Genomic DNA, 16,298 nt, shown 5'->3' with positions numbered 1-16,298 from the left:
GAAAAGAATATCCATGGATTGGGAGAAAATATTTTCAGAGCTTATATTTGATAAAGGACTTGTATCCAGAATATATAAAAAATTCTCAAAACTCAATAGTAAGACAACATCCCAATAGAAAAATGGGCAAAATTTGAATAGACACTTCATCAAAGATTATATGTGGATGGTAAATCAGTACATAAAAAGATGTCTGACATTAGTCATTTGGGAAATGCAAAGTAAAACCAGAGTGACATACTACTACTATTAGAATGGCTACATTTAAAAAGATTGACCATACTAAGTGTTGCTACTCCTGGTGGGAATACAAAGTTGTACAACCACTTTGGAAACAACTAATTTCTTAAAAAGTTAAATAAACACATACCATGTGATCCAGTCATTCCACTCCTAGGTATTTTTCTAAAAGAAATGGAAACATATGTCCATACAAAGACATAAACAAATGAACAAAGCAGTTTTATTTATAGTAGCCCAAAACTCAAAACACAAAATGCCCATCAACAAATTGTAGCATATCCAAGTAATGGATAACTACTCAATAACAAAATAGGAAAATGACTATGCACACAGCAACATGGAAGAATCCCAAAGTAACTAGGCTATGTAAAATAAGACAAGCAAAAAGAGGGATATAGTGTATGATTCCATTTATATCGCATTCTAGAAAATACAAACCAATCTATAGAAACAGAGAGCAGATCAGGGGTTACCTAGGGACAAGAGGAGGCGAGGCATGATGGAACTTTTGTGGGTGATGAATATTTTCATCATCTTGACTGTAGTGATGACTTTACAAGTGTCTAGACTTATCAAAACATCAGATCATACACTTTATATACAGTTGTATCTTTATTACTTCAATAAAATTGATTTAAAAAAATTAACTTGTATATTCAGATAAAACTTGTCCAGATGAACAATAGCAAAAAGAATAACATGAAAATATGTCCCAAAATAAGTGAGCTTGTCTTCTTAAATATCTACAACAAAAGATAATGCTGTAGCACTTGTCATAGTGTATTATATATGTGTGTTTGTGTGACAGGGGTGGTGGCTGGGGTTGTGTATATGTTCATAACAGGGAAGGTATAAACAGATGTCAAAGAGCTATGCCCAGCCTCAGTACACTACTAGAATCTGTGTTAAGCATCATCTCATGTAGAAGTATGAACAATAACTCCAAAAAAGAGTATCATGAAATAATGGAACAGAGAACATATCATTATAAAGTCATTTATAGATAGGCTTATAAAGAAAAATAAGCATATTATAAGTTAGAATTAATACTTATAAAAATATTCACAGTAGAAAATATATCATATAATACATAAATTAAATTGATTATCTGAAGAAAATCGTTTCTTTTAGGGATCTGCCATTATAAAATTAATAGGCAAAGAAAGCTACAAAAATAAAAGTGTGTTTCAAAATACTTCAGGTATTTCATACCCTTAAAAAGCAGACCGTTGTAGTTAAAAGAAATCACCTTTAGTCTATGGCTAGGGGAAAAATATTTTCAAATCAAAAAGTAGAATAGTTCATTAATATATTATCTTTGAGGTTTCTATAAGCTTTTTTCTTTTTATTCTCCTGTTCCATTCCAAACTTTTCTGTATCAGTGTGGATGAGTAAGTACTAACCATTGAAAATCATCTAAACCCTCTAAGGAGATGCTTTTAGAATGAAAGCTGTAGTTGAGTCACGTTTGTCCAATATCGTAAGTCAGAACAGAGGTTTCTAAAGGAGTCATAGCTGTCTTAAATCAAAGTCAAAATTACTTTGCCATTAGGATTGACACTTCCAATTAGTTTCTTTCTTAATTCAATGGAAAAGCAAACACAGGATATGAGTAGGCAATTCTCAAATGGACGATGAACCTATCAAAAGACATTCAATCTTACCACTAATCTAACAAATACAAATACATAATAATAACAAATTAATTTGGAGATGTTCGTTAAAAATGTGAATAGTGATTACCTCTCAGTGCGTTCTGAGTTACTTTCACTTTCTTATTTGGATTTCAATATACTATCTGACCTTTTTTCAATGTATTTAACAAAATATAAAGTTATTTAAAAACTGCTTCATTAGTTGTTTGCAGTAAAATTACAGACAATGGATCAGAAAACAGAATTCAGAAACAGAACCAAGAGATTTGGTTAATATGATTAAGGTGTTATTACAAATAAGCATGAGACAGAAAGATTATCAAATAAATGGTACTAAGAAAATGAGCTAGCTAATAAAAATACATTAAAAAAAATCTGGATCCCTAGTACATTGCTCACTCCAAAATACTAATTTCTAATTTCTGATGGGGTACAAAATTTAACATGTATATGAAACCATTAATTAAAGTACTATAAAAATATAAGAACATTCATTTAAAAAAGATGCCCTTCATTTTAAATGAAAATAGTAAGTTACAGAACAGTATTTATGGTATAACCCTACTGATTTAAGTCATTACTCCCATAGTACATGTTTTGATTAAAATTATAAAATGAAAGGATATGCACCCAGCAAGTTTTACTCACCATTATATTGCCATCCTCTATCACATGTGCCCAGTACATGGCAGGCATAAAAATATATTAGTTGAATGACTAAATGAATTCAGAGATTATTGGTGGGACGGTAATTGTTATAACTTTTCTGGAGAGAAGTTCCACAACATGTATGAAAGACTAAAATGAGCACACAATTTATTCTAGCACTCCTATTTCTAGGAATTCATCCTATGGCTAAGTTTCACAAGTGCATATAGTAGGTATCCAAGGATAATTTTTTTAAAACAGGAAAAAAATGTGTATGTTAGTGGAGGAAGGTGTGGGAAGTAGCTGCCCTACAACAGGAATCTGGTTAAATAAATTAAGGCAAATATTTCCATGGAATATGTATCTATTTTAAAATAAGATGTTGATCATTCACCATGAAAATATAGGCACAATTAATTGATAAATTATATTAGCAGGTTACAAAGCATAATATTACGTCACATAGATAAAACAGTATATATAAATAGGCAGGTGGGTATATGTAAAAAGAAAATTCTGGAAGGAAATGCATCAAAATGCTAACAACGGTTATCATTTGGTTGTTAAGATTATGTATTTTTAGTATCGTTGGAATTTTCTATATTGCATTTTTTTCTTTCAATGCTTATATACTTTGACAATCAGAAATAAACAATAAAAGGAAATTCACTTATAATAAATAAAATAAAAATGTTTCCTAACTTTTAAAAAATACATAACTAAATGAAAAAGCACAAATTCTATAACAAAAATGTTAACATAAAGGTTAATCTAACTTGAATATTTTTCCTCATTTGAAATGAAAAATCATCATATGTTACATTTTAATTTACTACCTGTATTCTATGAGCAGATTAGGCAATGAATGTGATTAATTAGGTTATTTTCTACATTAATATGTCACATCACCTCTTTGGAAATTTCTGCTTCCATAGAAATATCAAGATATTTTCCAATTAAGTTTTTTAAAGACTAAACCCTGTGAATTTTGTTCAAATACAGATAGGTAATTCTTGTCATTCATAAAAATGGGTTAAATATGTTCCTTACCTTTTAATTAAAAGTAAACACTAGTCTTTTTGGTTGTACCAAGGGAGGTGTTCAGTAGCAGAAAAGAATCCTGTAAATAAAAATAACAGATACCTGTTTTTAAACTTAATTTTGTAAGTTTATTCACATACTACCGGACTTGTAAATCATACGTTAAGATGCTAGAATTTTACAATGTTAGAAGGAAATTGGTGGCATATGACATTGTAAAGTATATATACCCTAACAGAGGATGCACTTTCAGCACAACAAATTCCCCCTCCCATCCTGCTGTTCGTGTAATTGAAAACTGTACGAAAGTATAGAGCAAACACTCTGCTTTTAAACACTACTACCTAATATTTGAATGCCCTTTTATTTTATCAACGAGGTTGTTGCAAGCATTAAAAAAGGATACGTGGCAAGTCAGCAGCGATGTTGGGCTATATTAAATGCCAGCTTAAAAGGAGAAATACAGTAAAAATGGTGTAACTGACTCACGGCAACATGGGTTCGCAAACCTTGTAGTTGGATATAAACCAGGCTTGCCAGACACCACAGACACACTTATTAAAACTGCTACGTGGAATGCAATATGCCTGCTTTCTAGCCCCTCCCCCCTATGCCAAATAAACGACTCCCCCCTTTTTTCCAGTGTAAAAATTACATGCTCATAGATAAAATAGATAAAGTAGAATTTTAAAAAAATCATCCATAATTACACTACCCAATGACGCCATTTGGAGTATTTTCATCCAATTTTTTAAAAACAGATATTTGTCATGAGGCTCCTGACAAACGGGAATTCAGGATGAGCGAATGGGAGGATAGTCCTCTTCCCTTGTTAGGAACTATAGCTACTACTTTTGTCTCATATCTAAGCTTTTTTTTTGAGTTACAAAACTATAAAGGTACAATTTTGAGGGAAATAACGTCTTCCAGGCGAGTGTGCCTCAGCTACCAAGGAGCGTCTGGGAAGGTAGGCGGAACCTGGAGGGCGGCCTGTGCGTTTGGTCATTCATTTGGCTTAGGGATTGTCAATCAAACTTTCCCAGCAAATGAGGTGCGAGCTAAAGGCACACTGGGAACTAAATTTACGGCTGGTCTGACTGCAAGGGGAGGGGTCTCGCGATCTAAACCGCGAAGAGATCTTGGGGTCTTACGCTGCGCCTTTCGGTGCGACACGCCTCTGTCTGCAGCAGCTGCACCAGGGAGAGGCCTTGCCACCGCTGCTGTCGCCCAGGCCTCCACTGCTGCTGCCACCTCAGTGCGATCGCCGCAGCCCAGTCCCGCCCCGCCCCGCGCTGCTGCTGCCTTCGCCGCTGCCAGCTCCTCAGTCCTGGCCTCCGCCGCAGCCACTCAAGCATCCGTGAGTCATTTTTTGCCCATCTCGGGGGCTCGCGGTCTCAGCGGTAGCCTCCACCTTAAAAGGTTTGCAGGCTTGCAAAATGGCAGAAACCGACCTTAACATGGTCTCGGAACCTGCCGCGCAGGGGGTTGCTGAAGAGATGATGGCTAGCTCGTCTAGTGATTCTGGGGAAGAATTTGACAGCAGTAGCGCTAGCAGCAGCTCTAGTTGCAGCAGCAGTTGCAGCCGCCGCAGCCGCTTATATAGAAAGAAGAGGATACCTGAGCCTTCCAGAAGGGCGCGGCGGGCTCCCTCGAGCACAAATTTCGTAGATCGGCTGCCTCAGGCAGTTAGAAATCGTGTGCAGGCGCTCAGAAATATTCAAAATGAATGTGACAAGGTAGACGCCCTGTTCTTAAAGGCAATTCACGATCTCGAAAGAAAATACGCTGAACTCAATAAGCCTCTGGAATGATCGGCGTTTTCAAATCATCAATGCCGAATATGAACCGACAGAAGAAGAATGTGAATGGAATTCAGAGGATGAGGTATTCAGCAGTGATGAGGAGGTGCAGGAAGACAGCCCTAGGGAAATGCCTGCCTTAGAGGGTGAGGAAGAAGACGACCCTAAAGAAAAACTTGAGGTAAAGACTGAAGAAAATGAGGGTCCTAAAGAAAATTCCTGTGGCAAGGTCTGAAGAAAAAGACGAGTCCAAAGATTTTATGGAGCAAAAGCCTGAAGTAAAAGATCCTAAAGAAGTCCCCCAGGTAAAGGCACAAGATAAAGAACAGTCTAAAGTAACAGAGGCTAAGACAAGGCCTGCAGTAAGAGAGGCTCCTAAAAGAGTTCCTGAGGTCAGGCCTAAAGAAAGAGTGAATCAAGAGCTCGCAAGGGAAAGCCAAAGAAAGAAGATCCTAAAGGCATTCCTGAGTATTGGCTGACTGTTTTAAAGAATGTTGACAAACTTGGGCCCATGATTCAGAAATATGATGAGCCCATTCTGAAGTTATTGTCAGATGTAAGCCTGAAGTTCTCAAAACCTGGTCAGCCTGTAAGTTACACATTTGAATTTTATTTTCTACCAAATCCATATTTCAGAAATGAGGTGCTGACCAAGACATACATAGTAAAGTCCAAACCAGATCACAATGATCCCTTCTTCTCTTGGGGATGGGAAATCCAAGATTGCAAAGGCTGTAAAATAGACTGGAGAAGAGGAAAGAATGTCACCATGACAACCACTCAGCATTGCACAACTGCTACTGGAGGCATTGAAATCCAGCCAAGAGTGGTTCCCAATGCATCAGTCTTCAGATTCTTTAGCCCTCCTGAGATTCCTAAGATTGGAAAGCTGAAATCACGAGAAGGTGCTATCCTTGATGAGGACTTTGAAATTGGTCAAATTTTACATGATAACGTCATCCTGAAGTCAGTCTATTACTATACAGGAGAAGTCAATGGTATCTATGATGATGGCAAAGATTACGGAAACAGGAAATAACGAAAATAAAAAAAAGGCTGCCTGAAAAAATTTTCAAGAATCTTAAAACTTTAAGCAGAAGTGAAGCAGGTTTATATAGCTTTGAAAAAAACAACAACAACAACCCTGCCCTATAACCTCAACATTAGTATTCCTTATAGTCTTGTGTTTTCATATTTTCTTGGTAGTCTAAAAAATTGTCTTAAAGCATCTTAAGTATCAGTTTATTCTGTCTAGCCTGTTGTAGTGTTATTTTTTTCAAAAAATGTAAACTGCTGTTATCTAAAGCATGTTAGTTTGGTGCTGCAGAGTTTTGATTTTTGTGAAGTCTTTTTGTCATGTTTCTATTAGAATATAGTTGTGAAAACTGTCAGAATTGTTAACTAAGACAAATATTTGCTTGAAAAAAAAATGTTCCTGAAGTACCAAGGCAAGTGTTTTTTTTCTTTTTTTCCAGCCCAGAAGACTAAGGTTTTAAATCTTCTTGCACTGGCTGTGCCTTCATTACTTTGCTATAGATAATATAGTACTTATACAAACTAGAACATTGTATTGTGAAATTTGTGTAAAAAAAGATTACCATACATTTAAGAATGTCCATCAGGACTAAATATGATACAACTGCTGTGAGCTTGTTTATGTGACATAGTAGTCTGTAAATTTAATCATAATGAAGTTATTGTTTACCACTGAGGTGTTAATATGACAGTATTAAAAAAAAAGTTTACTCATCTTAAAACTATGTAATTGTAAACTAGAGTTACTAGCCACATTTTCTTTGTAATATGTTCTGTTTTGCCTTTCACTGGAAATGATCACTTTATATCATTTGTTTTTTTTGATGTTCTTATATTGCAAACTAAAATAAGTATCAAATAAAGTGTATTGTGCTATAAAAATCTAGCATTTGCTCCTAATTATAAAAAATGTGATTATAGGAAAAGGGAAATTTTAAAAATATAACAATTATCCTGATATATTTCCCAGAAAGGGAACAGAGGGCAGGAGGTGAATGGGAAGAGGGTGGGGAGTTGAAAGGATAGGAAGGAATAAAGATGGGGAAGAAGGGGGAGAGGAGGGCAGAAGTGCCTCACCCAGAAACTTTCACTTTGAGGAGAAGGATGAGTAAATGACTCAGGATGGGTAAAGTGACCCAGGGCAACGCTCCACCTTGACTTGGGAGAAGGACACACTCTCAAGTGTGGCTTGTTTTTTCTTATAGGTGACATCATTTTCTCACCTCTTCTGCACCATGCAGCTGGTTTCAGGGTAATTAAATCCTGAGATTTGGCTTTGGAATTAGTATGAGGAGAAGGCCCCTGAACTCAGTTTACCAGAGAACTGCACACTGGGCACAAAGGCACACGCACAGCAAATAAAAAAAATATTTCACATTTGCCATTTCCCCACCTGCATAAATATTTTCCTTTGAGACCTTACAGGAAAGAGTTGTGGCAGGAGGGAGACAGGATTTGGGTATTTCTGTGTCTCCTGGCATAAAATTACTTAACAGTCTTCCCAAATCCCACCCTATATACTTTAGTATCTTGCTTTTATCCCTGCTTACTAATAGTCCCCTTCTCATGTCTACAAATGTAAAAATATTACAACCCAAGATACACTACATTTAACCAATCACATATGTTTGCATATTCAGATTGTTATGCTTTATTCAAAACCAGGACACAAATTACTGCTTTTAGCAATTCCACTGCAATTTTGAGAGTGCCTTTATTTATGAGACTTTTGCTTTCTTCAAGGAAGGGTGTGGTACTAGATTTACTTATATGTTAGGGCCAATGGAAGACTATAATAAATATGGTGTAACTGCCGCACAGGTTCCCAAATCAGATATATAACTGTTTGCCAGACATCACAGATAGCAGAGTCCCTAAAACTTCTACATGGAATGTAATGTCCTTATTGCATCTTAGAACACTTACCAAAGCATTTAGCCCTTTCCTGCTCGGTATTTTCCAATATTAAAGGGACACATGTCACTATAGAATACTTGCAAAATAGAAGCAGAAATGTAGAAAGTAAAAATGATGCAGAAGCACACTACAGGAAGATGTGCCCTGTATAGATTGGCGTATTTTTCTCCCAGTCCGTTTCTTAATTAGGTTTTACTTCAAGTTCTTGGCTCAAATCAGAAGGTGAATGCAAAGTTGGCGGTGGGTGTAAAAAGCTAATTGGAAAGAAAGCGTACTGGTATTTTTACCTTTTCAGTTTACGGGCGGCTGGGGTGAGGGAGGGGCTTAGGGCGGGGGGCGGGGACAGGTGCCAAGGATTTCTGCTGCAGAAAGCTAGGATTGTGGAAATACAAGCGGTCTGAACTGTGCGCTTCAACCACCTTGGCTAGTAGGAGGTGTACAGAGCCTGGAAACCCGGCGGGCTGGCATATTCGTTGGGAGGCAGGTTTGTCCATCACACTTGCTCAGCCAATGAATGATGCCAGAAGGAGGAGCCGACTCCTTCCGGGCAGAGGGCGGGCGTGAGAAGAGACTTTACCGGGTGTTGCGCCCCTTCGTTTTGGTGTGCAGTTTGCTTTTGCTGTGATTCGAGGTTAAGGCCAGCTGTCCCCCTCCTCTGCTCTCAGCCCGATCTTGGAGGTCGTCATCTCCTGCGCTGCAGTCGCCCCCACCTCCTTCTCTGTGAGTTCTTTCCCACCCTGAATTGGGCACTGAGCGTCCATGGTAGTCGCTCTAAAAGTTTGCCCTTCTCCTTTAACATGGCAGACTCAGGTAACGAGGGGCTTTCCTCAGCAGCAGCAGGGTCCGGTGCAGAGGTAATGGGAAGAAACTGTCCAGCAAAGTGAAGAAAGCGACAACACAGTCAAATGATGAAAATGCCCCTTTCTGCTGGGGTCTAGGGATACCTGCGTTCTTGCCCTCAAAAAGCTTCAGGGGCCATGTGATAATATGGAAGCCAAATTTGAAAAGGCATTACAGGCTCAGGGAAAAAAAAAGTATGAACTCTTCCTTGATGAGGTTTGTGTCCCCCGGCATATGTATTAGACAGCCGGCAGTAATAATAACTTAAATGCACTTCGAAGTTACTTCAGATTTTTGTGTTTTTTTGTAGAGTGTATTTTTTAAATTAAAAAATGTAAGTATAAAACAGCATTTAGAAGTATACTTTTCTCCAAGAGAAAACAGCAAATTCTTTAAAGTGTCTCTTTGTTCATTACTATATATTATGAACCTATAATGCCTTTTTGTCGTGTAGATTTGAGAGAGGGAAAATTATCAGAACTCTTCACTGAAGCTAATATTTATTTGGGAACGAAAACGTGTTTAAAGAGCCAACCCAAGTGTGTGTTTTGTCTCCCGCTCAGAAGGAGAAACGGTTTAAATCCGTCAATTATTGTTAGGTGTGCCTTCATTATTGCGCTATAAAAATGTAACTTCTTATGCTGTGGTACATTACAAAATTTTATCACTTGAATAAAGTAGCATAGGGTTAAGAACTTTCAAGAACACATTAATATCGTTAACTATTGTTTTTCAATTTTGGGTAACAGGGATTTATAAAGAAAAAATAAACATAATGAAGCTGTAGTGCTAATAAAAGTGTTTGCAAGTGTGCTACTCATCTTTTACCCTTGAGTTACAGGAACTAAAGTGATTGAAGACATTTTCTTTTCACTATGCTTCACCGAAAGTTGTCACTTTATTATTTTATCATATCTTCTTCTGATTATAAAATAGACTAATTATAGAAAAATTTGAAAATATACTAAGAAGTAAAAAAATGTTTCAAACAATTCTGTGTTCAAAGATAGCCACACTTATGTGAAAAAGAAATATCTTTACCTTTATTAAAATGATAACTATTATCCCTTTCACTTTTCATTTATTTTGGAACCCTTTCTATATTAGTGCATATAAACTTCATTCTTTTTAAGATATTAAATGGATACAACTTTGTTAATCAGCTTCTTATGGGCATTTAGATTAGGAGCATCTTTTTCTACTTGATTAGTAATTGGAAGCACTGTCTTTGAAATAAAGAAAAAATATATGTTGAAACATTTTCCCTTTTGACTTTGTTTAGTTTTATTTTTGTTTTTCTCTGTAGAAGAGTTTTAATGTTAATCTAGTCACGTTTATCTTTTTTTCCCCATTATGAAGTTTGGGTATTTGGCTTAGAAAGACCTTTGTATGCCAAGATAATTTTTTTAATTGCCTAGTTTTCTTAAAACACTCCTTATAGTTTCATTTAAAGGTTTAATCTTTCTGGAATCATTTTGATGTACAGATCGAAGTAGTTATACCACTTTTTTTTTTTTTTTACAGCCAGGCTCATTTATTTGCATGTTTATCTGGCTGCTCTCGCACTACTATGGCAGAGTAGAACAGCTCTCGTCGCATAGTCTGCAAAGGCTAAAATTCTTATCTTATTTATTTATTTGTTTAACTTTGGTATCATTAATCTACAATTACATGAGGAACATTATGTTTACTAGACTCCCCCATCACCAAGTACCCCCAACAAACCCCATTACAGTCACTGTCCATCAGCGTAGTAAGATGCTACAGAATCACTACTTGTCTTCTCTGTGTTGCACAGCCCTCCCTATGCCTCCCCCCACATTATGCATGCTAATTGTAATGCCCCCTTTCTTTCCCCCACCCCTCTTATCCCTTCCTTCCCACCCATCCTCCCCAGTCCCTTTCCCTTTGGTAACTGTTAGTCCATTCTTGGGTTCTGTGAGTCTACTGCTGTTTTGTTCCTTTACTTTTTTCTTTGTTCTTATACTCCACATATGAGTGAAATCATTTGGTACTTGTCTTTCTCCGCTTGGCTTATTTCACTGAGCATAATACCCTCTAGCTCCATCCATGTTGTTGCAAATGGTAGGATATGTTTTCTTCTTATGGCTGAATAATATTTCATTGTGTGTATGTACCACATCTTTATCCATTCATCTACTGATGGACACGTAGGTTGCTTCCATTTCTTGGCTATTGTAAATAGTGCTGCGATAAACATAGGGGTGCATCTGTCTTTTTCAAACTGAGCTGCTGCATTCTTAGGGTAAATACCTAGAAGTGGAATTCCTGGGTCAAATGGTATTTCTATTTTGAGTTTTTTGAGGAACCTCCATACTGCTTTCCACAATGGTTGAACTAATTTACATTCCCACCAGCAGTGTAGGAGGGTTCCCCTTTCTCCACAACCTCGCCAACATTTGTTGTTGTTTGTCTTTTGGATTGTGGCAATTGTTACTGGTGTAAGGTGATATCTCATTGTGATTTTAAATTGTATTTCCCTGATGACTTAGCAATGTGGAGCATCTTTTCATGTGTCTGTTGGCCATCTGAATTTCTTCTTTGGAGAACTGTCTGTTAAGCTCCTCTGCCCATTTTTTTATTGGATTATTTGCTTTTTGTTTTTTGAGGTCCATGAGCTCTTTATATATTTTGGATGCCAACCCTTTATCAGATCTGTCATTTATGAATATATTATCCCATCCTGTAGGATGCCTTTTTGTTCTATTGGTGGTGTCCTTTGCTGTACAGAAGCTTTTCAGCTTGATATAGTCCCACTTGTTCATTTTTGCATTTGTTTCCCTTGCTCGGGGAGATATGTTCTTGAAGAAGTCGCTCATGTTTATGTCCAAGAGATTTTTGCCTATGTTTTTTTCTAAGAGTTTTATGGTTTCATGACTTACATTCAGGTCTTTGATCCATTTTGAATTTACTTTTGTGTATGGGTTTAGACAATGATCCAGTTTCATTCTCTCACATGTAGCTGTCCAGTTTTGCAAATACCAGGTGTTGAAGAGGCTGTCATTTCTCCTTTGTGTGTCCATGTCTCCTTTATCATATATTAATTGACCGTATATGTTTAGATTAATATCTGGACTCTCTGTTCTGTTCCACTGGTCTGTGGCTCTGTTCTTGTGCCAGTACCAAACTGTCTTGATTACTGTGGCTTTGTAGTAGAGCTTGAAGTTGGGAAGTGAGATGCCAATTGCATTATTCTTCCTTCTCAAGATTGCTTTGGCTATTCGGGGTCTTTTGTCGTTCCATATGAATTTTAAAACTATTTGTTCCAGTTCGTTGAAGAATGCTGTTGGTAATTTGATAAGGATTGCATAGAATCTGTATATTGCTTTGGGCAGGATGGCCATTTTGACAATATTAATTCTTCCTAGACAAGAGCATGGGTTGAGCTTCCATTTGTTAGTGTCCTCTTTAATTTCTCTTAAGAGTGTCTTGTAGTTTTCAGGGTATAGGTCTTTCAATTCCATGGTTAGGTTTATTCCTAGGTATTTTATTCTTTTTGATGCAATTGTGAATGGAATTGTTTTCCTGATTTCTCTTTCTGCTAGTTCACCATTAGTGTATGGGACAGCAACAGATTTCTGTGTATTAATTTTGTATCCTGCAACTTTGTTGAATTCAGATATTTGTCGTGGTAATTTTGGAGTAGAGTCTTTAGGGGTTTTTGTGTACAATATCATGTCATCTGCAAATAGTGACAATTTGACTTCTTCTTTACCAATCTGGATGCTTTCTACTTCTTTGTTTTGTCTGATTGCCATGGTTAGAACCTCCAGTACTATGCTGAATAGCAGTGGGGAGAGTGGGCATCCCTTTCTTGTTCCTGATTTTAGAGGATAAGCTTTCAGATTCTCGCTGTTAAGTATGATGTTGTCTCTGGGTTTGTCGTATATGGCCTTTATTATGTTGAGGTACTTGCCCTCTATACCCATTTTGTTGAGAGTTTTTATCATGAATGGATGTTAAATTTTCTCGAATGCTTTTTCAGCACCTATGGGAATGATCATGTGGTTTTTGTCCTTCTTTTTGTTGATGTGGTGGATGATGTTGATAGATTTTCGAATGTTGTACCATCCTTGCATCCCTGAGATGAATCCCACTTGGGCACAGTGTATGATCCTCTTGATGTATTTTTAATTCGTTTTGTTAATATTTTGTTGAGTAGTTTTGCATCTATGTTCATCAGGGATATAGGTCTGTAATTTCCATTTTTGGTGGTGTCTTTGTCTGGTTTTGGTATTAAGAGTGATGTTGGTTTCATAGAATGAGTTTGGAAGTATTCCCTCCTCTTCTATTTTTTGGAAAACTTTAAGGAGAATGGGTATTATGTCTTCTCTGTATGTCTGATAGAATTCCGTGGTAAATCCATTTGGCTCGGGGGTTTTGCTCTTGGGTAGTTTTTTGGTTAACTCTTCAATTTCATTGCTGGTAATTGGTCTGTTTAGATGTTTTGTTTCTTCCTTGGTCAGTCTTCGAAGGTGGTATTTTTCTAGGAAGTTGTCCATTTCCTCTTGGTTTTCCAGCTTGTTAGCATATAGGTTCTCATAGTATTCTGTAACAATTCTTGTAATTCTGTGCGGTCCGTTGTGATTTTTCCTTTCTCATTTCTGATTCTGTTGATGTGCGTAGATTCTGTTTTTCTCTTAATAAGTCTGGGTAGGGGCTTATCTATTTTGTTAATTTTTTTAAAGAACCAGCTCTTGGTTTCATTGATTTTTTCTATTGTTTTATTCTTCTCAATTTTATTTATTTCTTCTCTAATCTTTATTATGTCCCTCCTTTTGCTGACTTTGTGTCTCATTTGTTCTTCTTTTTCCACTTTCAATAATTGTGACTTTACACTATTCCTTTGGGATTGTTCGTGTTTCCTTAAATAGGCCTGGATTGCTATATACTTTCCTTTTAGGACTGCCTTCGCTGCGTCCTGTAGAAGTTGGGGCTTTATGCTGTCATTGTCCTTTGTCTCCATATATTGCTTGATCTCTGTTTTAATTTGGTCATTGATCCATTGATTATTTAGGAGCATGTTGATAAGCCTCCATGTGTTTGTGAGCCTTTTTGTTTTCTTTGTACAGTTTATTTCTAGTTTTATGCCTTTGTGGTCTGAGAGGTTGGTTGGTAGGATTTCAATCTTTTGGAATTTACTGAGGCTCTTTTTGTGGCCTAGTATGTGGTCTATTCTGGAGAATGTTCCATGTGCACTTGAGAAGAATGTGTATCCTGCTGCTTTTGGTTGTAGAGTTCTGTAGATGTCTGTTAAGACCGTCTGTTCTAGTATTTTGTTCAGTGCCTCTGTGTCCTTACTTATTTTCTGTCTGGTGGATCTGTCCTATGTAGTGAGTGCTGTGTTGAAGTCTCCTAGAATGAATACACTGCATTCTATTTCGTCCTTTAATTCTGTATTTATTTCACATATGTTGGTGCTCCTGTATTGGGTGCATATATATTTACAGTGGTTATATCCTCTTTTTGGACTGACCCCTTTATCATTATGTAATATCCTTCTTTATCTCTTGTTACTTTCTCTGTTTTGAAGTCTATTTTGTCTGATACAAGTACTGCAACACCTGCTTTTGTCTCCCAATTGTTTGCATGAAGTATCTTTTTCCATCCCCTGACTTTTAGTCTGTGTATGTCTTTGGGTTTGAGGTGCGTCTCTTTTAAGCAGCATATAGATGGGTCTTGCTTTTTTATCCATTCTATTATTCTGTGTCTTTTGATTGGTGCATTCAGTCCATTTACATTTAGGGTGATTATTGAAGATATGTACTTATTGCCATTGCAGACTTTATATTCGTGTTTACCAAAAGTTCAGCGGTAGCTTCTTTACTATCTAGCTGTTTAACTTAACTCTCTTATGAAGCTATTATAAACACAGTTGGATGATTCTTTATTTCTGTCCCTTCTTATTCCTCCTCCTCCATTCTTTATATATTAGGTGTTTTATTTGTGTTCTTTTGTGTTTCCTTTGACTGCTTTTTTGCATAGTTGATTTTATTTTTTGCCTTTAGGTAGTATTTGGTTGGTCTGCATTCTTTGGTCATTTTATTTTCTCTGGTGACATTTATTTAGCCTTAGGAGTGATTCCATCTGGAGCACTCTCTTTAAAATATCCTGTAGAGGTTCTTTGTGGGAGGCAAATTCCCTCAACTTTTGTTTGTCTGGGAATTGTGTAATTCCCCCTTTATATTTAAATGATAATCTTTCTGGATACAGTATTCTTGGTTCAAGGCCCTTCTGTTTCATTGCATTAAATATATCCTGCCATTTTCTTCTGGCCTGTAAGGTTTCTGTTGAGAAGTCTGATGATAGCCTGATGGGTTTTCCTTTGTAGGTGATCTTTTTTCTCTCTCTGGCTGCCTTTAATACTCTTTCCTTGTCCTTGATCTTTGCCATTTTAATTATTATATGTCTTGTTGTTGTCCTCCTTGGGTCCCTTGTGTTGGGAGTACTGTGGGCCTCCATGGTCTGAAAGACTATTTCCTCCCCCAGTTTGCAGAAGTTTTCAGCAATTATTTCTTCAAAGACACTTTCTGTCCCTTTTTCTCTCTCATCTTCTTCTTCTGGTACTCCTATAATGTGAATATTGTTCCATTTGGATTGGTCACACAGTTCTCTTAATATTCTTTCATTCCTGGAGATCCTTTTATCTCTCTCTGCCTCAGCTTCTCTGTATTCCTGTCCTCTGATTTCTATTCCATTAATGGCCTCTTGCACCTCATCCAGTCTGCTGTTAAGTCCTTCTAGAGATTGTTTTATTTCTGTATTCTCCCTCCCAACTTGCTCCTTTATCTCTTTCATATGTCTCTGCTGGTCCATCAGCATGGTTATGACCTTTATTTTGAATTCTTTTTCAGGAAGATTGGTTAAATCTATTTCCCTAGGCCCTCTCTCAGGGTTTGTCTGGGTAGTTGTAACTGCACCAAATTCTTCTGCCTTTTCATGACGATAGAGGTAGCTGTAGTCAGGTAGCGCGTGTGTCATCTGGGAGAACAAAGTCCTTTTCTGTTTTGCTAGTTGCCTTGCCATTCTCCACTGCCTGTGTCAGTTACCCGCACTCCTGGAGCAGCCTCCGGATTAATTCCCTAAGCTGCCATGGGTA

At 37.0% G+C, this 16,298-nt stretch overlaps 2 protein-coding genes and 1 long non-coding RNA gene across 11 annotated transcripts in view; 2 read left to right on the top strand and 1 right to left on the bottom strand.

Annotated features, from left to right (window-relative positions):
• Positions 1 to 5,289, bottom strand: part of FAM133A (family with sequence similarity 133 member A) — a 55,373-nt gene extending 50,084 nt beyond the window's left edge. For 3 of the 9 annotated variants that reach the window (XM_036919619.2, XM_057495533.1, XM_036919616.2), the window contains exons 1-2: positions 4,303 to 4,527; positions 3,597 to 3,666 (exon numbers count right to left, since the gene is read on the bottom strand). The gene's annotated coding sequence lies outside the window, so the exon portion shown is untranslated. Of the gene's footprint in view, positions 1 to 3,596; positions 3,667 to 4,076; positions 4,166 to 4,302; positions 4,528 to 4,738; positions 4,850 to 5,204 lie in introns of those variants that run through there. The other 6 variants (XM_036919623.2, XM_036919622.2, XM_036919618.2 and 3 more) reach the window with 3 other exon arrangements.
• Positions 5,016 to 6,434, top strand: NAP1L3 (nucleosome assembly protein 1 like 3). The gene is given in 4 exon segments (XM_036919614.2): positions 5,016 to 5,392; positions 5,394 to 5,599; positions 5,601 to 5,800; positions 5,803 to 6,434. Coding segments are annotated over 4 exon segments (1,407 nt in total). The 5' UTR covers positions 5,016 to 5,023.
• A 2,463-nt stretch (positions 6,435 to 8,897) lies between these two features.
• The window catches only part of LOC118929465 (uncharacterized), a 54,814-nt gene continuing 47,413 nt past the window's right edge, over positions 8,898 to 16,298 (top strand). The window contains exon 1 of the long non-coding RNA XR_005031581.2: positions 8,898 to 9,058. This is a non-coding gene — a long non-coding RNA (uncharacterized LOC118929465). The remainder of the gene's footprint in view (positions 9,059 to 16,298) is intronic.

The sequence above is a fragment of the Manis pentadactyla genome, chromosome X, assembly GCF_030020395.1.
Source record: "Manis pentadactyla isolate mManPen7 chromosome X, mManPen7.hap1, whole genome shotgun sequence".
Lineage (NCBI taxonomy): Eukaryota > Metazoa > Chordata > Mammalia > Pholidota > Manidae > Manis > Manis pentadactyla.
The sequence above is the reverse complement of the archived record's forward strand: the minus strand, read 5'-3'. Positions and strand labels throughout refer to the sequence as shown.